Source organism: Penicillium solitum, assembly GCF_028829755.1.
Source record: "Penicillium solitum strain IBT 25940 chromosome Unknown utg000001l_segment0_segment0, whole genome shotgun sequence".
NCBI lineage: Eukaryota > Fungi > Ascomycota > Eurotiomycetes > Eurotiales > Aspergillaceae > Penicillium > Penicillium solitum.
Window position 1 is genome coordinate 8,017,045 of NW_027072121.1, and position 18,314 is coordinate 8,035,358.

Genomic DNA, 18,314 nt, shown 5'->3' on the forward strand with positions numbered 1-18,314 from the left:
AAGACCCCATCCCCTCCGTGTTCTTAGGACAAGATATCTGCCACGGTATATCCGCATTGTTCCTGAAGCTGTCGCACAAATTATTGAGTCAGGGCCAGGTGCAACAAGGGGACGTAGTACCTAGTGGACATGGTCTTCGTGCAACGTATCGGTCGTGGCATTGGAATGGGAAACCATATTGCATCGGTGCTACAGCGTCATGGCCACCCTCGAAAACATGCACCTCGATGCAGCAGTGATTGAAATGTCACCCGAAGCAATCAGTCCTTCGTGGCACCAGACTGTCAATGAGACCTAGGTCGGTGACAGGTTTGTGGAGCTGTTTCGGAATCACCTATGTGATATGGTACTCTTTTACCACTCACCAAGGTAGTATGACGAGATATTGGGGTTGTGGCAATGGAGCTCGACTATGTGACTCTTTATCGGATTATCGGTAGTGCAGGCGAAGAGATGAGGCTGTCCGTGGGAGGTGAGTTGGGACTTATCACGGAAATGCTGGAGTCCACCCACAACTTCAGAATCTAAGCTCTTTCGGCTTCCGATAGATTAGACTCCTGTCCGTTTCGCAGACACTCCGAAGGTGACAAAATTCACGCCACACATTTCGCAGGTTAATATAATGAAAACGAGAGTGAGAAGGAGCGAAGGGCATTGTGTTGGTCGGCGCCGAACTCGATTTTGCCCTATGTTTCTCGGCGCCGAACTAATTCTCACCCCCGAGATCCTAAAATACCATGAATTACTTATAAATCCGCCCCTTTCCCTTCAAATATGTTAATTTAGATTACTCGCAAAGATCTACTTGTTTACTATCTAACAATATTTGGATTATACTATGACTCGATCGATGGAAGAGCAGTTCGACCAGCAGCCGGACCAGGTCTCAACTACCACCGAGAAGCCCTCCGAGGTCAAGGAAGATGGCACCCATTTACCAACGGGGACTCGGCTGCTAGCTATTATTACTTCTATTCTGTTTGCTATGTTTTTGGTTGCCTTGGTATGAATGTCGCATTTCCCATTGCCCACGTTGATCTATACTAACAAGACTTTGAACACTATAGGACCGCACCATCATCGCCACAGCAGTCCCCCGAATCGCAAACCAGTTCAATGCCCTTGACGATCTCAGTTGGTACGCGAGTGCATACCTGCTGACAAGTTGCGCGACCCAGCTATCCTGGGGCAAGGTGTACACGTTCTACTCGACCAAGACCATCTTCTTAATCGCAATCCTTATTTTTGAAGTCGGATCTGCGGTCTGCGGCGGCGCGCCCAACTCCAAGGCCTTCATCGTGGGACGCGCGATAGCAGGAATTGGATCGGCAGGCATATTTTCGGGCGCGACGGTTATAATCGCACAGATCGTGCCGCTGGCCAAACGGCCCATGTACGTCGGGCTGATGGGTTCGACCTTTGGGCTTTCGTCAATCGTCGGACCTCTGATGGGTGGTGCGTTCACAGACAATGTAACATGGCGTTGGTGCTTCTACATCAACCTCCCTATCGGTGGTTTCACGATGGTCATCTTGTTCCTTTTCCTGGCTGTCCCCCATAAACCCCAACCGTGCACCTGGAAGCAACAGATCCTGCGCCTCGATCCCTTGGGTAGCGTGCTCTTCCTGCCCTCTGTCATTTGCTTCCTGCTCGCCCTACAATGGGGAGGCACAACCTACCCCTGGAGCAACGGGCGCATCATCGCGCTCTTTATCGTCTCAGGAATCCTGATAATCGCCTTTGTTGGCGTGCAGATCTGGCTGAAGAAGGACGCAACAGTGCCGCCTCACATATTCAACCAGCGCAGCATCATCAGCGGAGTCGTCTTTTCCCTGTGTGTGGGTGGGGGGTTAATCTCCATGCTGTACACACTCCCCCTCTGGTTCCAGGGCGTGCGCGGCACATCAGCTGTGAAATCTGGCATCGACACGATCCCCATGGTGCTGGCGCTTGTTGTCGGAGCCATCCTCTCCGGCTCAATCATCACTGCAACAGGGTACTACGTTCCGTGGATGTTCGTTGCGGCGATATTCATGTCGACGGGCGCAGGGTTGATGACGACCTTCAAGATGGACACCAACCACGCCGCCTGGATCGGGTACCAGGTATTGTTTGGTCTCGGTATTGGCACGGGAATGCAGCAGCCCTCCATGGCGGCGCAGACCATTCTCCCTATGGGCGAGGTAGCTATTGGAATCTCGCTCATGTTCTTCGCGCAGTCTCTCGGTGGAGCTATCTTTATCGCTGTCGCTCAGTCGCTCTTCCAGAATTATCTCGGTGCAAACCTGCCCCACATCCAGGGCATTGATGTGGCCAAGATTATGGCGGCTGGGGCAACGGGTCTCTCTGATGCTGTCCCGGTGACCAAGTTGACCGAAGTTCTGGCTTTATACAATGATGGCCTGCGGCGGTCGTTCATTGTTGCCGTGGCGGTGTCCTGTCTGATGATTCTCCCCGCGCTGACAATGGAATGGAGGTCAATTAAGAAGGAGAAGTCGCCTTCCACGGCTGCTTGAGAAGGAGTACTGTTTTAAATAACTATAATATATGGATAAGAGGTAAGTTTAGATATTAGAATGTTACAGGGGTTAGACATACAATATTTTATTAGTGGATGTTCGTTCGACAGTTTATGGAGTATGTATAAAGTAGCCAATCCGTAAATAGCATTATCCAGGATCTCCGAGATGATCCATGGATGCCTTCACCTTAATTTCACCTGTACAATATGATTTTAGGCCATATCAATTGTAATTGGGCAAAATTGAGCCGAAGGAGGAAAAAGCTTTCGACCTAACGAGAGTGGCGGTAATTTAGGCGAAACCGAGCGAATCAGAGCCTGCCTTGTCCTATCTGGTACTACAATTAATATCCACCCGGGCATATTTCCCAGTTTAACAAGTTTATGCATGCAGCTCTAGTATACTTCGAGTCTAGGGGGGGGAAATTACACGTGTCAGGTGTTACAGCTTTGAATCATAGCTCCAAGCTACGCTAAACATAGAAATCGCACAACAAGTAGCTATTGATATGTAAATAAATAATATTAACACTCAAATGAGTCACCGAAATGACATTGTACATGCTAAATACATACATAAAAGTTGTGCTGCATATAACCTTAGACCGAAAGGGAAAGAGGGAAAGAACAAGTTTTCCCACGATAAGATCAACTTCCCCTCCACAACACCTCATCTGTTCAACACAGAGCAATGTCACTGGTGCAGCATGTTTCTGCTATTGACGGTATCGATCGTGAACCCGAACCAGACTTAGTTGACGACTGCGACTTCGCTCCCATTCGCCGAAAAATCAGCTACGATGTCCTCCAACCTCCGAGCGAAGGTATCCCGGTCGCAGAAACGCGGCCTGGAACACCAGCGTACAAACATTCCCCCGCAAAGAGAATAGGTATGTAACTTCTAGGCCTAATATGGGACAAATGGCTGACCCCTTCCAGCCCAGGTCGCGGTCACCGTGCTCGCGTGCTGGAGCGCGTCGGGTATCGTGTTTGGCTTCGCAGCGCTTAAGCCTGTCCTTGTTGAGGAAGGCGTTTATCACGAACGTTGCACTCCTTCCGAAATAAAGGAAGGGATTGAGCTGTGCTCACAGCAGGACCTTCGGTATGTTTGTCGCACAGACCACCCCGAGTTATGCTTGTCCCTAATCCACTACTAGACTCAACCTGTTCTTCACCATTGCTTCGATAACAGCCAATGTCTCCGCTCTGCCAGTTGGGACGATTCTGGATCGATGCGGATCACGCATCTGCTGGTTCATTGCTTGCCTGCTGCTTGCTATCGGCGGTGCCATCATGGCCTTTGCCTTCCATGAACCCGGCTTCGATGGATATATCGCGGGTAATTTCTTCCTCGCTCTGGCGGGCACCTTTTTATTTGTTCCCTCTTTCCAGATCGCGAATGCGTTCCCCAAATATGCGGGCTCGATCGTCGCATTGGTGACTGGTGCATTCGATGCCTCTGCTGCGGTGTTCCTCTTCTATCGGCTCATATATGAGGCCTCTGACAGATCTTTCACCCCGGATAAGTTCTTCCTGGGATATCTGATAGTCCCCGTGTGTATTTTTATCTCACTGGTGACCATCATGCCAGCGCGCGACTATGTCTCGACCCTGCAATTAGAAAACAAGATTGAAAAGGCCGAAGATGCCACACGCGATGTTCATGACTCCGACGATGAAATCGACAGCACGTCGGAGCTAAACAGGGTGCGAAAGAGGCGAGCGGAGCGGCGACAGAAGAAGATCCGCCAGATCGATGCGGTGCTCGGTGATAGAGATGAGCGGCAGATGCGTGCGGATCGAGAAGAGGATCGCCAGCAGACGAGTTCGGTCTGGGGTGTAATGCACGGCCTGCCAGCGCACAGGCAGATGGCTACACCCTGGTTTATCCTGATTACGCTGATGACTGTTTTGCAGATGATTCGCATGAACTACTTTATCGCGACAATTCGCTCACAATACGAGTATATGCTCGGATCGATCGAGCAGGCAGATAAAATAGGCGCCTTTTTCGACGTCGCACTGCCGGTCGGTGGTGTTCTCTTCACACCCGCGATCGGGTACCTGCTTGATCGGCTCAGTGTGCCAACGATGCTTGGGGTGATTGTGCTTTTCACCACGGTCATTGGTGTGCTGAACTCCATCCCGGCAGTTTGGGCTGGATATATGACCGTTGTGCTCTTTGTCTTACTCCGGCCTCTATATTACTCGGCTATGTCGTATGTTGTTCTGTTTCCATCCACTGCTATATTCTACGTGCTAACCTTGGCCCCAGTGATTATACTACCAAAGTCTTCGGCTTTGCCACATTTGGGCGTGTGTACGGCGCCATTATTTGCCTCTCGGGAATCGCCAACTTCTCCCAGTACGGTCTCGACGCATTGACGCATCATACATTTGATGGAAACCCAATTCCAATCAATGCTATCTTGGCGGTTGCAGGATTCATTGTTGGAACTGCACTCGTGATATTTGTTTTCGTGTCCGTGAGGCAGCTGAGAGAGCAGGATCGGGTGGATGAGGAAGAACGCGAGAGACTTCTTTTAGAAGAGGATGAAGAAGAGGACGAATATGAGGACGAGGAAGGTTACCGTTGAGTGGGTTAGTGGGTTTAGGGGGTTAACCCGATTGAACCGAGGTATAAAAATGAAATTTAATTTTGAACATGGTTGACACTTTCTATCCATTGTCTATATTCTGGCTCAGTGTTCTTATACCAACTCTAATATGGACTCGGGGGATACTTCGTATGGATCATATGGTGTCAAATGACACACGCGTTTATAGTGGGGCTATATCTGAACGAACTTACAATAGGAGCCTAGATTGCTTGAATATAGCCTATATTATCCATGCCCTGTGCATAATGATATCACCATATACGATAGCTATACGGTCTATCTATCTAATGCACCATGATTAAACCATCCAGTGTTAGCGAGGCTTTTCCACATGGCAAATTACACTTTCGGCATTACCGATCACGGTTTGAGCTCCGACGTATTAAGAGACATGGAATGTTAGAGTTCCCCCCGTCAACTCATAGCTGACTCTTGGCCAGAACTCTCCCCAGGTGACACATCCTCTATTCGGTCGTACGAGATGCCCTCTTACTAACTTGGAATTTTGAAAAGCAAAGAAGGGATTTCGTGGCTTTTCCTACTAAAAAAAAAACAATAACAATGTACGGTGTGGAAATTAAAACGTCAAAGGAACACCAAGCAACATTGGCAACCTTGGAATAGACCAGAGATAGAACAGATCATCCCAGTTCCACAAAGGTGACGTCCCTAACCAACCATCCGATTAAAATCTCCAAACAAAGGAGGGGACCAAAAAGTATATCACGTAGTCCACGCACCATTTGCCAAGTTGCCAAGTACCTTCCCCCGCATTTACTCCCCCATCGCCCCCGGATTATGTCCAGAAGCAGCCGCCACCGCTCCTAACCAGCTCACTTCGCAAGAGATGACTCGTAGAGGCGGTCATTGAGTGGGGTGACCTCCCCCTCATTTGTTTCGGACAATATTGCTGCGTATGCCCTTCTTTGTATGGTACTTGTGCTTGTCCCGAGGCTCTTTGCCGGCTATTGCACTCTCGATTGACTTGTTTCTTGGGGATTTTCCTGGGCACATTGAACTGGGCTGTAATAGGCGAGCGTCGATCTTGAATGGCTGGTTTAGGAATGGATTGAATTCTTTTAGGCCTGTCTCCCTGCTTGGGTATATAATTCTTGTATCCTTGCTAGTCTGGTCGTTTGATAGATAAGGGTGCAGCTCTGTCTTCTATTTCTGGTCAAGACAATTGGATTTATTTCTTTTTCTTACTTTCCCCTACATCTTATCTTTTCTATTGAATACTTCAATTCGGTTTGGATATATTAGTATGGGAACCATGACTCCCATTGATGAGAAACCGCCTGGTGACCACCGCATCGAGGATATCGCGGGGAAGAGCCCTCCTAGCTATGATGAGGATGACGATGATGAATTCACACTTCAGGAGCAGAAAAAGATTATTCGACGAATTGATCTGCGTCTGGTGACTATGACCGGATTGGCTTATTGCATCTCGCTCATGGATCGGACGAATCTCAGTATGGCCGCTGTCGCAGGGTAAGATCATAGTCGTGTAGGAAAATCGGGTGCAACGATGGCTAACCTCTATAATAGATTGAAACAGGAATTGCGACTTGACATTGGCGAACGCTATGTAAGTTCAAACACATCACATTTTTCAGAGCACGAATGGCTAACATCTGAATAGTCCATTATCGTCCTCATGTTCTTCGTACCCTACATCATCTTCCAGCCGCCGATGACAGTTATTATTCGAAAAGTTGGCCCAACATATTTCCTGGGCTCGATTATTGTGTGCTGGGCGGGCATCATGATTGTAAGGGTTTTCTGATTCCTTAACACCAAGACTTTGGTTTATTGACTGGCACAGGGAATGGGATTCGTCCAGGACTGGGGCGCGTTAGTTGGAACGCGTGTGCTTTTGGGTGTGCTGGAAGCTGGTTACTTCCCTGGTTGCGTCTACTTGCTATCTTGCTGGTATACTCGATGTAAGAGAAATCGCCAAAAGAGATCTATGCAAGTGATTGTACAGTGCTGACTCTTCAAAGATGACGTCCAAAAGCGATTCTCCGTGTTCTATCTCATTGGATGTGTTGCTTCTGCATTGGCGGGTATTCTTGCGTTTGGTCTGATGCAATTGGACGGAAAGCATGGGTTGACCGGCTGGAGATGGATTTTCATCCTTGAGGGAGTGGTATGTAGAGTTGGGTCGACCAAAAGAAAACCATCGAGCTAACAAGCAATATAGATCACCGGATTTATTGGCATCCTGTGCTTCTTCTTCCTCGTCGACTTCCCTGACCGCGCACACAAGTCATGGCGCTTCCTAAACCAGAGAGAATGCGCATTCATCGTCCGTCGCATTAACAAGGACCGAAACGATGGCGATATGGAAGCCTTCTCTCTTAAGAAGTTCCTAAAGCCTGCAACGGATCTTAAGATCTGGGGCTTTGCTATGATCTTCTTGTGCGTTGCCTTTCCAAACAGACTCGACTCCCGCTAACCGCATTTTAGCTGTCTCACGACCGTTACTTACGCCATTGCTTATTTCTTACCCATCATCCTCATGAATGGCATGGGATACGGTGTCGGCGAAGCTCAATGCCTTGTCGCCCCTCCCTACGGGTTCGCAGGAATCGTCATGTACAGCACGGCCTGGGTTGGCGACAAGTACCGCATGCGCGCACCGGTTCTAATTTTCAACGCCCTGCTCGCCATCATCGGCCTGCCAATGATGGGATTCGCCAAGAGCGATGCTGTCCGCTATGTCGGCGTGTTCTTCACTGTTGCCGGTGCTAATGCTAATATCCCAGCCTGCATGGCATACCAGGCGAACAATGTGCGCGGCCAGTGGACACGTGCTTTCTCCAGTGCTACACTTGTAGGCTTCGGAGGTCTCGGTGGTATCGTGAGTAGCCTGGTGTTCAGGGAACAGGATGCACCTGGGTACCGACCCGGAATGTATGCCGCTATCGCGTAGGTCTTTCCCTCTGTCTCCTATTGTGTTTGTGTACTGACTGTGTTTCCAGGTGCAACATTCTCATCATTTTGCTGGTTCTGTCTCTGAGTTTGTGGTTCCGGATCTGTAATAAGCAGGCGGACCGGGGAAAGCGGGCCATTGAGGGCGATGCGGCTTTCCGATATACGATTTGATATCGAGGGAATATATTCATGTCCTAGATAGGATCAAGATAGTAATGCGAAAGCAGGCCTTTTCCATTTTTAATATTTTCCCTAAATGACCCGCATGAACCAAAGCTCAAGGAAAGCTATGATACCATCGGAGCTTCCCCCTCGGTGGGGGGGAATTCGTGGAGTAGATGTACAGCGACTTTTCCGACGGAAAACCGGCCATTTGCTCCGACTGGAAGGCGGTGAGTGGTCGATCTGGGGCCGATGGCAAACGGTGATAGCTGTGATTGGTCGGATAAACCTGGGTTCCACATAATTTCTTATCGCCGCTGTAAGTTTCCCGACAGGTTCTCCGCCATCGGACATTCGGACAGGGAAAAGGAAGGAGGCGTGGGCAATAAATATTAATTTCTACAGTTCTGGCACTTTTGTCTTCTTCATTCTCCCGACTCATTGATTTACTGATTTACTGATTTACTTGTGGATGTGTTGAGTGCTTTCCCTAAAAGCCCTCATTATCCTCCGGTCTCAGTATGGCGGCATCATTGTTTGCCCTTCGCGGCGGCCGCCAGCTTGCTCTGCGGTCGCGTGTTCGCGTGCCTACAATTGCTCGAGCTTCATTGTCACCATTGAACACTCGGAGAGCATTGCACACCTCGCAGCCCGCGACTCGTCGTGGCGTCTATACTAGCTCCATCACCGACCATGGAGATCCCCACCCCCAGGATATCTTCCAACCTCTCGATACCTTCCCCCGCCGCCACATTGGCCCTTCCCCGGACGCCGCGGCAGAGATGCTCGCCGTGCTCGACCCGCCGGTAGCATCTCTGGATGACTTCGTGAAGCAGGTCCTGCCCGAGGACATTCTCTCCAAGAAGGACCTCAAGGTCTCCGAGCCCCACGCCGATATCAGCCTGTACCGCTCCAGCGTGCAGGGTGGTTTGGGTGAAACCGATATGCTCAAGCTGCTGGACACCTACCGGAAAGAGATTGATATCTCCGGAAAGACCTACATTGGAACCGGCTACTACCCCACCATTGTGCCCCCCGTCATCCAGCGCAATGTTCTCGAGAACCCTGCCTGGTACACCAGCTACACACCCTACCAACCCGAGATCAGCCAGGGACGTTTGGAGTCTCTGCTGAACTTCCAGACCCTTACTGCTGATCTGACTGGTCTGCCCTTCGCCAATGCCTCCGTTTTGGACGAAGCTACCGCCGCTGCCGAGGCTATGACCATGTCCTTCGCGACAATGCCCGCTTCCAAGCAGAAGAAGGCCGACAAGTCCTTCGTTGTGTCTCACCTCTGCCACCCCCAGACTATTGCAGTGATGCGGTCTCGTGCCGAGGGATTCGGAATCAACCTCGTCATCGGAGATATCTTGGCCGACGACTTCAAGGTCGTCAAGGACCAGAAGGACCACCTGATCGGTGTCCTTGCCCAGTACCCCGATACCGAGGGAGGTATTTACGACTTCCAGGCTCTGGGTGACTCCATCCACGGCCAGGGCGGTACTTTCAGCGTGGCCACTGACCTGCTGGCTTTGACCGTGCTGAAGGCCCCCGGCGAGTTTGGCGCTGATATTGCCTTCGGAAGTGCCCAGCGTCTGGGTGTTCCTATGGGCTTCGGTGGCCCCCACGCCGCCTTCTTCGCTTGTGCCGACAAGTACAAGCGCAAGGTCCCTGGTCGTGTCGTTGGTGTGTCCAAGGACCGCCTTGGTAACCGGGCTCTGCGTCTGGCTTTGCAGACCCGCGAGCAACATATTCGCCGCGAGAAGGCTACCAGTAACATTTGCACTGCTCAGGCTTTGCTTGCTAACATGACTGCCATGTATGCTATCTACCACGGCCCTGTTGGTCTCAAGTCCATTGCCCAGCGTATCATGTCCATGACTTCACTGCTGCGCGAGAAGCTTGTCGGCCTGGGCTATGATGTCCCGGTCCGCTCCAACAGCGCTGATGGCGGCGCTGTGTTTGACACTCTGGCCATCGAGCTGCCCACTGCTGCCGAGGCTGATGCCATCATGGCCGAAGCTCGCGCTGCCTCCGTCTTCCTCCGCCGCCTTGGCGGAAACAAGGTCGGTCTCTCTCTCGACGAGACTGTTGGCCGGGATGAGGTCAAGGGCATTTTGAATGTCTTTGCCGCTCACAAGTCTGCCTCTCCCGTCGAGGTTGATGGCACTCTTGGTCTCACCACTGTCCCCGCTAGCCTTGAGCGTACCTCCTCTTACCTGACCCACCCAGTCTTCAACACCTACCACTCCGAGACTGAGATGCTCCGGTACATCCACCACCTTGAATCGAAGGATCTTTCCCTGGCCCACTCCATGATTCCCCTCGGATCTTGCACCATGAAGCTCAACGCTACCACGGAAATGATCCCTGTTTCCTGGCCCGAGTTCTCCCAGATCCACCCCTTCATGCCTGCCGAGCAAGCCAAGGGCTACACAAAGATGATCGACGATCTGGAGCAGCAGCTGGCCGATATCACTGGCATGGCCGATGTTACTGTGCAGCCCAACTCGGGTGCCCAGGGTGAGTTCGCTGGTCTCCGTGTTATCAAGAAATACTTTGAGGCCAAGGGCGATGCCAAGCGCAACCTGTGCTTGATCCCTGTCTCTGCTCACGGTACCAACCCCGCTAGTGCCGCCATGGCTGGTATGCGTGTTGTGACCGTCAAGTGCGACACCAAGACGGGTAACCTCGATCTTGAGGACCTTAAGGCTAAGTGTGAGAAACACAAGGACGAGTTGGCTGCTTTCATGATCACTTACCCCAGCACCTTCGGTGTGTTTGAGCCTGGTGCCAAGGAGGCCTGCCGCCTGGTGCACCAGCACGGTGGCCAGGTCTACATGGACGGCGCCAACATGAATGCCCAGATCGGTCTCTGCTCTCCTGGTGAGATCGGCGCCGACGTGTGCCACCTGAACCTTCACAAGACCTTCTGTATCCCTCACGGTGGTGGTGGCCCCGGTGTCGGACCCATTGGTGTCGGCGAGCACCTGCGTCCTTTCCTGCCCTCGCACCCTACCAGCGAGTACTTGCAGTCCAAGCGTGGTGATACCTCCTCCCCTCCTATCTCCGCTGCTCCCTGGGGCAGTGCCAGCATCTTGCCCATTACCTTCAACTACATCAACATGATGGGCGACCGCGGTCTGACCCACGCCACCAAGATCACCCTGCTCAACGCCAACTACATCCTCTCCCGCCTCAAGCCCTACTACTCGATCCTGTACACCAACGACCACGGCCGCTGCGCACACGAGTTCATCCTCGACGTGCGCCCCTTCAAGGATACCTGCGGTGTTGAGGCCATCGATATCGCCAAGCGTCTCCAGGACTACGGCTTCCACGCCCCAACCATGTCCTGGCCCGTCTCCAACACCCTCATGATCGAGCCCACCGAGTCCGAGAACAAGGCCGAGCTTGACCGCTTCTGCGATGCCTTGATCTCCATCCGCAAGGAGATCAGCGAGGTCGAGTCTGGTGCCCAGCCCCGTGAGGGTAACGTGCTGAAGATGTCCCCGCACACTCAGCGTGACCTGCTCGTCTCTGAGTGGGACCGCCCTTACACTCGTGAGCAGGCTGCTTACCCGTTGCCTTTGCTTTTGGAGAAGAAGTTCTGGCCTACCGTGACTCGTGTCGATGATGCCTTTGGTGACCAGAACTTGTTCTGCACTTGCGGACCTGTCGAGGACAGCGAATAGAGACAGATCTATAGAGATCTATGATACCCATGCCGCGCTGATTGCTTTTTTTTTTTATATGGGGGCTCATTGTTTTGGGGCTCGCCTTTTCTCTGTGTATACATTCAACATTTTCTTATTTTTGATGACGGTAAAAAAAGACTACCTACAGACTACGTCCTTAGGACGGTTGGATTGATTCAACATAATCATCCAGCATCCATGGATGCCAAGAACAATACAAAAAGAACCAATAAAGAAGAAGCCGAAAGTTATAATAAGAACTATTACTATAACTAGTGTCCTACCTAGCACTAGATCTAGAACGCCGATATCTAATCTAGATTATGATATTAATTAATCAAGAAATCCAGTATAAAGTAGAGATTTAATAAGGATCACAATGACAATCTTTATTTACCGGCCTTATCGGTGCTATATTACCATACATAACGGCTTCGCAGTAAATTACCTTACTAAAATAAACTCACCCGCTCCAAATACCGTATCCCCCATGTATCCTCATCGGAGACGGCCGACCCCGCCCTCCCCAATAACCTCCGCGGCCCTAATCATCCAGCCAACCCACTACAATCCACCCCACCCCGTCGATTCAAGGTCTCAAATGCTCCGAAGGAACCTTAAGAGCATTCGAATCAAGCAGGAACAACCTTGGAAGTTCTCCACAACTCGGGGCCCACTCTTTTCGAGCAATATTGCCTATCTAATGCTCCCCTGGCAACAGCTAGCCACAAGAAGCACCGAGAAGACAGATATATAAATGTGTTCTGACCTTCTTTTCTCGCCTTTTTGGTTTTGACTTGGTCTTTCGGTCTTTTTACTTCCACTCTGGAAGCTGATCTGCGTTCTGTGTCTATAATATACACTGATCCTTTTGATTGAGTTGCTTCTAGAGGGCGGTATACACCACTGCACACATTCATCCTCAACTTGATTACACCAAGCCAATAATTCGAACTTTGAAATATCTTACCGGCAATATGGGCTCGATTGGTAGCGAGATTGGCTCGCAAACGGACTATGCTTTTACTGTCTATCGCGGCACATTCATTCAATCGGTTCTACCAGACTCCGGCTCCAAGCCTGAATTGTCTCGCAACCAAGGCGCATTATGGGTCTCTGCTGCTGATGGTCGTATTCACGGTCGGGACTGGAAAGCCGGTGATGACAGTGGATTCGCCGAGTTGATGAGTCGGAGTGGGTGGGTTGATATCAATGCCATTGGGGCGCAGGACCAAGTCAATGGTTATGTTTCGAAGACCAGAGTGAAGATTGTTACCGCGAATGAAGAGCAGAATGAATTCTTCTTCCCGGGATTTATCGGTATGCATTGGATCCAACTTCCCAAAGTCCAAGCCTTGATACTAACTACATACCAACCCAGACACCCACATCCATGCCCCGCAATACCCCAACGCAGGCCTCTTCGGCTCATCAACTCTTCTAGATTGGCTAGAGACCTACACATTCCCCGTAGAGTCACGCTTTGGGTCCCCACCGGACCCTAAAACAGGTCACCAAACCCAAACCGACCCCAAAGAAACACCCCTCCTAGCTCAACAAATCTACGACCAAGTAATCTCCCGCACTCTATCCCACGGCACAACCTGCGCCTCCTACTACGCAACAAACCACGTCCCAGCGACAAACGCCCTCTCATCCCTCTGCCACACCCGTGGACAACGCGCCTTCATCGGCCGCGCTTGCATGGATAACCCAGACTTCTGCGTAGACTACTACCGCGACTTCAGCGCAGACGACTCTGTTCTTGCAACCCGCCAGACAATCGAGTTCATCCACACCTTAGACCCAGAAGGAAAGCTCGTGAAACCGATTGTCACACCACGTTTCGCACCCTCATGCACGAGACCCGCATTACAGAGTCTCGGCGAATTGGCCGCAAGCTATTCACCCCCGCTGCATATCCAAACGCATATCTCGGAGAATATCAACGAGCTCGCGCTCGTCAAGGAACTTTTCCCCGAGGCGGACAGCTACGCTGCTGTCTATGATAAGTACAATCTCCTCACACCGCGCACGATCCTCGCACACGCGGTGCATCTATCTCCAGATGAGCGGGCTCTGATCCGCACGCGCGAAGCAAAGATCTCCCATTGTCCGGCGTCGAACTCGGCGCTGGGATCGGGTATTTGTCCTGTCAGGACGCTGCTTGATGAGGGGATTACGGTTGGTCTGGGCACGGATGTTAGTGGGGGGTATAGTCCTAGTATTCTTGAAGCGGCGCGACAGGCTTGTCTTGCTTCGCGGTTGTTGGGTCAATCGGCTGCGTGGCAGAGGGATCATCCTAAGGCTGATGGAAGAGAGAAATTGTCTGTCCAGGAGAGTCTTTACCTTGCTACGCGTGGTGGAGCTGCGGTTGTTGATATGGGGAGCGATCTTGGTGGGTTTGATATGGGGATGTTGTGGGATGTCCAGTTGATTCGGCTTGGTGGGGTTAAATTGATGGAGAAGAGTCCGTTGGATGGGGTTCCTGGTGATGGGAGTGCGGATCTTGTGCAGACTGGTCCTGTGGGGAATGTTGATTTGTTTGGGACGGAGACTTGGGAAGAGAAGATTCAGAAGTGGGTTTGGAGTGGTGATGATCGGAATGTGAAGGCTGTTTGGGTTGGGGGGAGGTTGGTTCATTCGAGAGTTTGAGTTGTGATTGTTTTCTATGTATATATTTCTCTGCCTTAGATTTTCTTTTTACGTATTATATGTCGGTTTTAGAATCTAGTCTATACATATTTATGACATGTTGTTTGATATTTGGGGTTAATAGTTACCACCTTAAGAGGTATAAAGCAACACATGGCTATTCGCATTCTTGCTACTTCGAAAAGAAATTATATTTTCTGCTCTGCTGCGTTCCAAACTCCATCGTCTCTCCCATATGTTTACTGGAAGAGCTCCACACAGTCGAAGATCTATTGAAATAGGTAAGTTTCCATCGAAAAGACAAGATGATCAGAAAGTTACTCACAAAGTTCGGGCTCAGGTAAGTATCCCCAGAGCTACCAGAAGCAACACTGATGGTAATCTAAGGCAAATTAGCATCCTCTCATCTGACTAGGCTCAAAAGTGCTTACAGTATTAGTTCCAGCGACGATAGTGCCAGCCGGAATCGAAATATCGTAAACCTCGCCGAGACCTCTGTATGCGCCGCGAGTCACGCCACGGGAGTTGAGGTTAGTCGGGGCAGACGGGATAGTGCCCGAGTAGCTATTGACCTATTTAAAGTGTTAGATGAAAGCCAAGAGCCTGAAGATGGAGGATATAGCTTGAACATACCACAACCTGGGGCCGACCAGACGCAAAGGAAAGAGTTGTGCCAATTCTGAGGGTCGCAGCTCCGGTCTGCGAAGAAGATGCCGTGAACTTAATTGTCAAAGGTGAATTCACCGATTTGAAGAGAGCCATGGGGAAAGCAGAGAGCTCAGAGCTGCCGACTGTGTATGTACCGGGGGACCAGGAAGACATGCGTGTGTCGGAGGGATGCATGCGGAGCTGGTTGACTGCATTTCGGAAGCCGTTTGGACTAAAGTTCGTCAGTATCTGAACTGTTATATAGAGTAAAATCAATGCACTCACGTTCCATCCCAGTCCCCAATCTTGAACACTGTTGTTCCGGTCTTCACAGACCCGGAGATACTCTTTGACGTGGTTGATCCGGCAGTAACAGTCACCGACGAGGTGGCAACAGCGTACTCGCCCTGATAGTATACCATGGTGTAGGTGCCGGGCTTCATGGCGGGGGAGGTGAAAGCCCCTGAAGACGAAGCGTAGGTCCAGTACTGTGCGGCATCGTTTTTCCTATCCTGAATTTAGATATGTGCTCATTCCAGTACGACCTGCTTTGAACGTACCAGTGGATCACCCATTTGAAAGTCGATTCTGCCCCGGATGCAGTACCCTTGACATATCCTCTCCCAGATGTGGCAACGTATCCCTTGATATCGAGGTCGGCAAAGAACGATGTGTCGAGGGTGGAACTGGGGGTACCGCTCCGGCTGAAGGTCATCGAGTACGGGCCGTGCAAGCCCTGGCGGTAGGTCTCGGTCTGAACGTGTCCGGAGTTCTGTATAGAGTCAGATGCTGCTATTGGTTGCGTGATAGTGGTTACATACCATGTACCAGTATAGGCCAGTGTAAGAGCCGACATTGTTGGTGTTGATATCACTGATGCATATTAGCCTGGATCAAGTTATGTCGGCCGAGGAGCTTACCGGTGGAAAGGTCCGCCAGCGGATGTTTCGTATTGATTCAAGATCATGCAGACGCGGTGCGCGCTTCCAGAGACACCTGTTTTGTTAGAATAAATCCCATTAAATACAGTAGATGTATTCTTACAGTGGATATTGTCATCAATAAACCGTTGGCTAGAGTAGAACTTGCTTCGCGTTTCTCCGTTAACTAAGAACTGATGTGTGTTAGCTGTTTGTACCAATTAAAAGATTTTCCTTTAGAGAGAACTTACCACATCCTCTCCCTCAACAACAGAACCACCTCCGATAGTGGACACATCACCGAATGGCTCTTCGTTGGGGAGCAGATCTGCATTCAGGCGTGCGATATATCGAAGTTCTCCAATACTGGGCTCTGAAGAAAACCATGAGTATAGACATCACGCCAGAGCACAAAGAACACTAACCTGCAGATGTGTATGTTGCCATGTGAATTGTTGAATCTCCCTTGTGGACAACATAGTAGTGTGTCAAGGTGGAGGTTTCGCAGGTCACCTTGATGTAGTCGCCTATATTGATCAGGACATTTTCCGACAGATATCTTGTTTCTGGACCCACCACTCTCTGTCGCAGACACAGTTGCGCTACCAAGACCCGATCCGATATGAGAACCAGTCGACTGGTATTGGAGCTCAGATCCATAGTAATTGATGGAATTAATGTCGCAGCTTTTCCGGTTGACAGTAAACTTGAGGGGGTTCGAAGAGCCAGCATCGATTACATAGGAAGCATCGCTAGTAGTAATTCCGAAAGCTGCGGATGCCTGCTCAGCCAAAAGGGCTAGCGAAGCAATGGCCAGAGACTTGAAAAACATCCTGTCCAACGTGTGCTGTGGAGAAACTTGCTCGTGTCACACAATAGACGATGAAGCGGACAAGCAGCACAATATATAGGAGAGGACTTTTGTCCCTTCATGTTTGAAACGCTGCATGGTGGAAGGTGGAGATTTGGCAGCTAGCTAAACCTCCGTTCCTGCATAGTGCTCCGTGAATTTGTTTATAGTTCCACCAATGCGTGGCGTTTCTGGCCCATTAGCGGCTGGATGATTTCCGTTCCAGGAGCGGAGAATCTGCAGACTCGACGCGAGCGCCCCATTGGTTGAAAATAAGCACGAGACCGGCTTCTGTGGGTGTAAATTCGCCGGGATGTACTCCAGACGGAGGACATAGCTCGCATAGCCCTGCCAAGAGCCCCCCAACTCCGTGTGGGACTCCGTGTGGGGGGATGATTGTTTCAATGCCACGGAGCGCCCGTAGTAATCGAAGAATTCGATCTCTGAAACATCTTGATGTTTGGATGAATATTTTGATCAAACTAGGTAATTTTTCCGATCACTCTAAATCTGAAAAGAGTCATTCCCGTCTCCGTAGCGTCGGACTATCTTTTCCCAAAATGCCGAGACTGGCATCGGGGCTTTGGATATTATCTGGGTGATTAGCGCGTTTCAATCAAGACGCCCAAAAAGGAAAAAAAGAGGGGACTGACTGAATATGCAGTCAATGGATTTTAAAATGCACAGACGTCGTTACCTTAGGAGCTATACCAAAGCAAACACGTCATTTATCCGGTCTGTATGCATAGCTCCTTCGGAGATTTCTCTTGGCTTGTACAAACCGAAACTTAGGGGAAGAAGATACATGAACCATAATAGAACCATAATAATTTGAAATGATTAGAAATGATTAGAAAACATGGTACTGCATAGAATTATCGTCTGCTCCAGGAGCATCTGATATTTGTAGGATGCCAATCACCGCACGCATAGTCAATACAGAAAGGAGCGTGAGATCCCGAGATATTCTGTCATACAAGATAGACTGTTACAGAAAAAGCCACAATTTGAAAGTCACAAATAACCACAAAAATCACAATCCAGCATCTCCAACTAGATATATATATGCAACCCAGATGGGAAAGCAATTACCGAGATGGATGAGTGGACTAGCCAGGTTGGTCAAACACATTCGGCAGCATGGCTAAATAGACAAGAGTAAGTTGATGTTTTATAATAGAAGTACTGGGATAAAAAAACACTTACATGTCTTTCCTGATGATATCTGCTCTGATATAGAGTCCAGCCCTAGGGGAAGTCCCCACACTCGGTGCCCGGCACAATTGGCTTCCTGGGACC

General features: G+C 50.2%; 6 protein-coding genes across 6 annotated transcripts; 5 read left to right on the forward strand and 1 right to left on the reverse strand.

Moving 5' to 3' along the window:
* Positions 1–838: 838 nt before the first annotated feature.
* N7455_003089 (MDR family MFS transporter) lies at positions 839–2,516 on the forward strand (the record flags this gene model as incomplete). The annotated part of the gene is made up of 2 exons (XM_040955039.2): positions 839–1,003; positions 1,068–2,516. The coding sequence occupies 2 exons, from the start codon at positions 839–841 to the stop codon at positions 2,514–2,516; spliced, it is 1,614 nt and encodes a 537-aa protein (XP_040814463.2).
* A 696-nt stretch (positions 2,517–3,212) lies between these two features.
* On the forward strand, positions 3,213–5,118 carry N7455_003090 (putative MFS transporter; the record flags this gene model as incomplete). Its single annotated transcript, XM_040955287.2, has 4 exons — positions 3,213–3,411; positions 3,461–3,623; positions 3,679–4,740; positions 4,797–5,118. The coding sequence occupies 4 exons, from the start codon at positions 3,213–3,215 to the stop codon at positions 5,116–5,118; spliced, it is 1,746 nt and encodes a 581-aa protein (XP_040814495.1).
* A 1,288-nt stretch (positions 5,119–6,406) lies between these two features.
* Positions 6,407–8,253, forward strand: N7455_003091 (putative phthalate transporter; the record flags this gene model as incomplete). The annotated part of the gene is made up of 8 exons (XM_040955217.2): positions 6,407–6,636; positions 6,694–6,733; positions 6,788–6,916; positions 6,971–7,088; positions 7,149–7,294; positions 7,349–7,566; positions 7,615–8,076; positions 8,130–8,253. The coding sequence occupies 8 exons, from the start codon at positions 6,407–6,409 to the stop codon at positions 8,251–8,253; spliced, it is 1,467 nt and encodes a 488-aa protein (XP_040814336.2).
* A 512-nt stretch (positions 8,254–8,765) lies between these two features.
* Positions 8,766–11,939, forward strand: N7455_003092 (glycine decarboxylase subunit P; the record flags this gene model as incomplete). The annotated part of the gene is made up of 1 exon (XM_040955037.2): positions 8,766–11,939. One exon carries the CDS (start codon positions 8,766–8,768, stop codon positions 11,937–11,939), a length of 3,174 nt encoding a protein of 1,057 aa, XP_040814433.2.
* Positions 11,940–12,919: 980 nt separating this feature from the next.
* N7455_003093 (uncharacterized protein) lies at positions 12,920–14,597 on the forward strand (the record flags this gene model as incomplete). Its single annotated transcript, XM_040955176.2, has 2 exons — positions 12,920–13,262; positions 13,324–14,597. The coding sequence occupies 2 exons, from the start codon at positions 12,920–12,922 to the stop codon at positions 14,595–14,597; spliced, it is 1,617 nt and encodes a 538-aa protein (XP_040814282.2).
* Positions 14,598–14,836: 239 nt separating this feature from the next.
* Positions 14,837–16,997, reverse strand: rglA (putative rhamnogalacturonase B; the record flags this gene model as incomplete). Its single annotated transcript, XM_040955089.2, has 12 exons — positions 14,837–14,866; positions 14,923–14,979; positions 15,029–15,169; positions 15,231–15,477; positions 15,531–15,752; positions 15,806–16,017; positions 16,067–16,118; positions 16,166–16,241; positions 16,290–16,359; positions 16,417–16,538; positions 16,591–16,692; positions 16,742–16,997. 12 exons carry the CDS (start codon positions 16,995–16,997, stop codon positions 14,837–14,839), a joined length of 1,587 nt encoding a protein of 528 aa, XP_040814333.2.
* Positions 16,998–18,314: the final 1,317 nt, after the last annotated feature.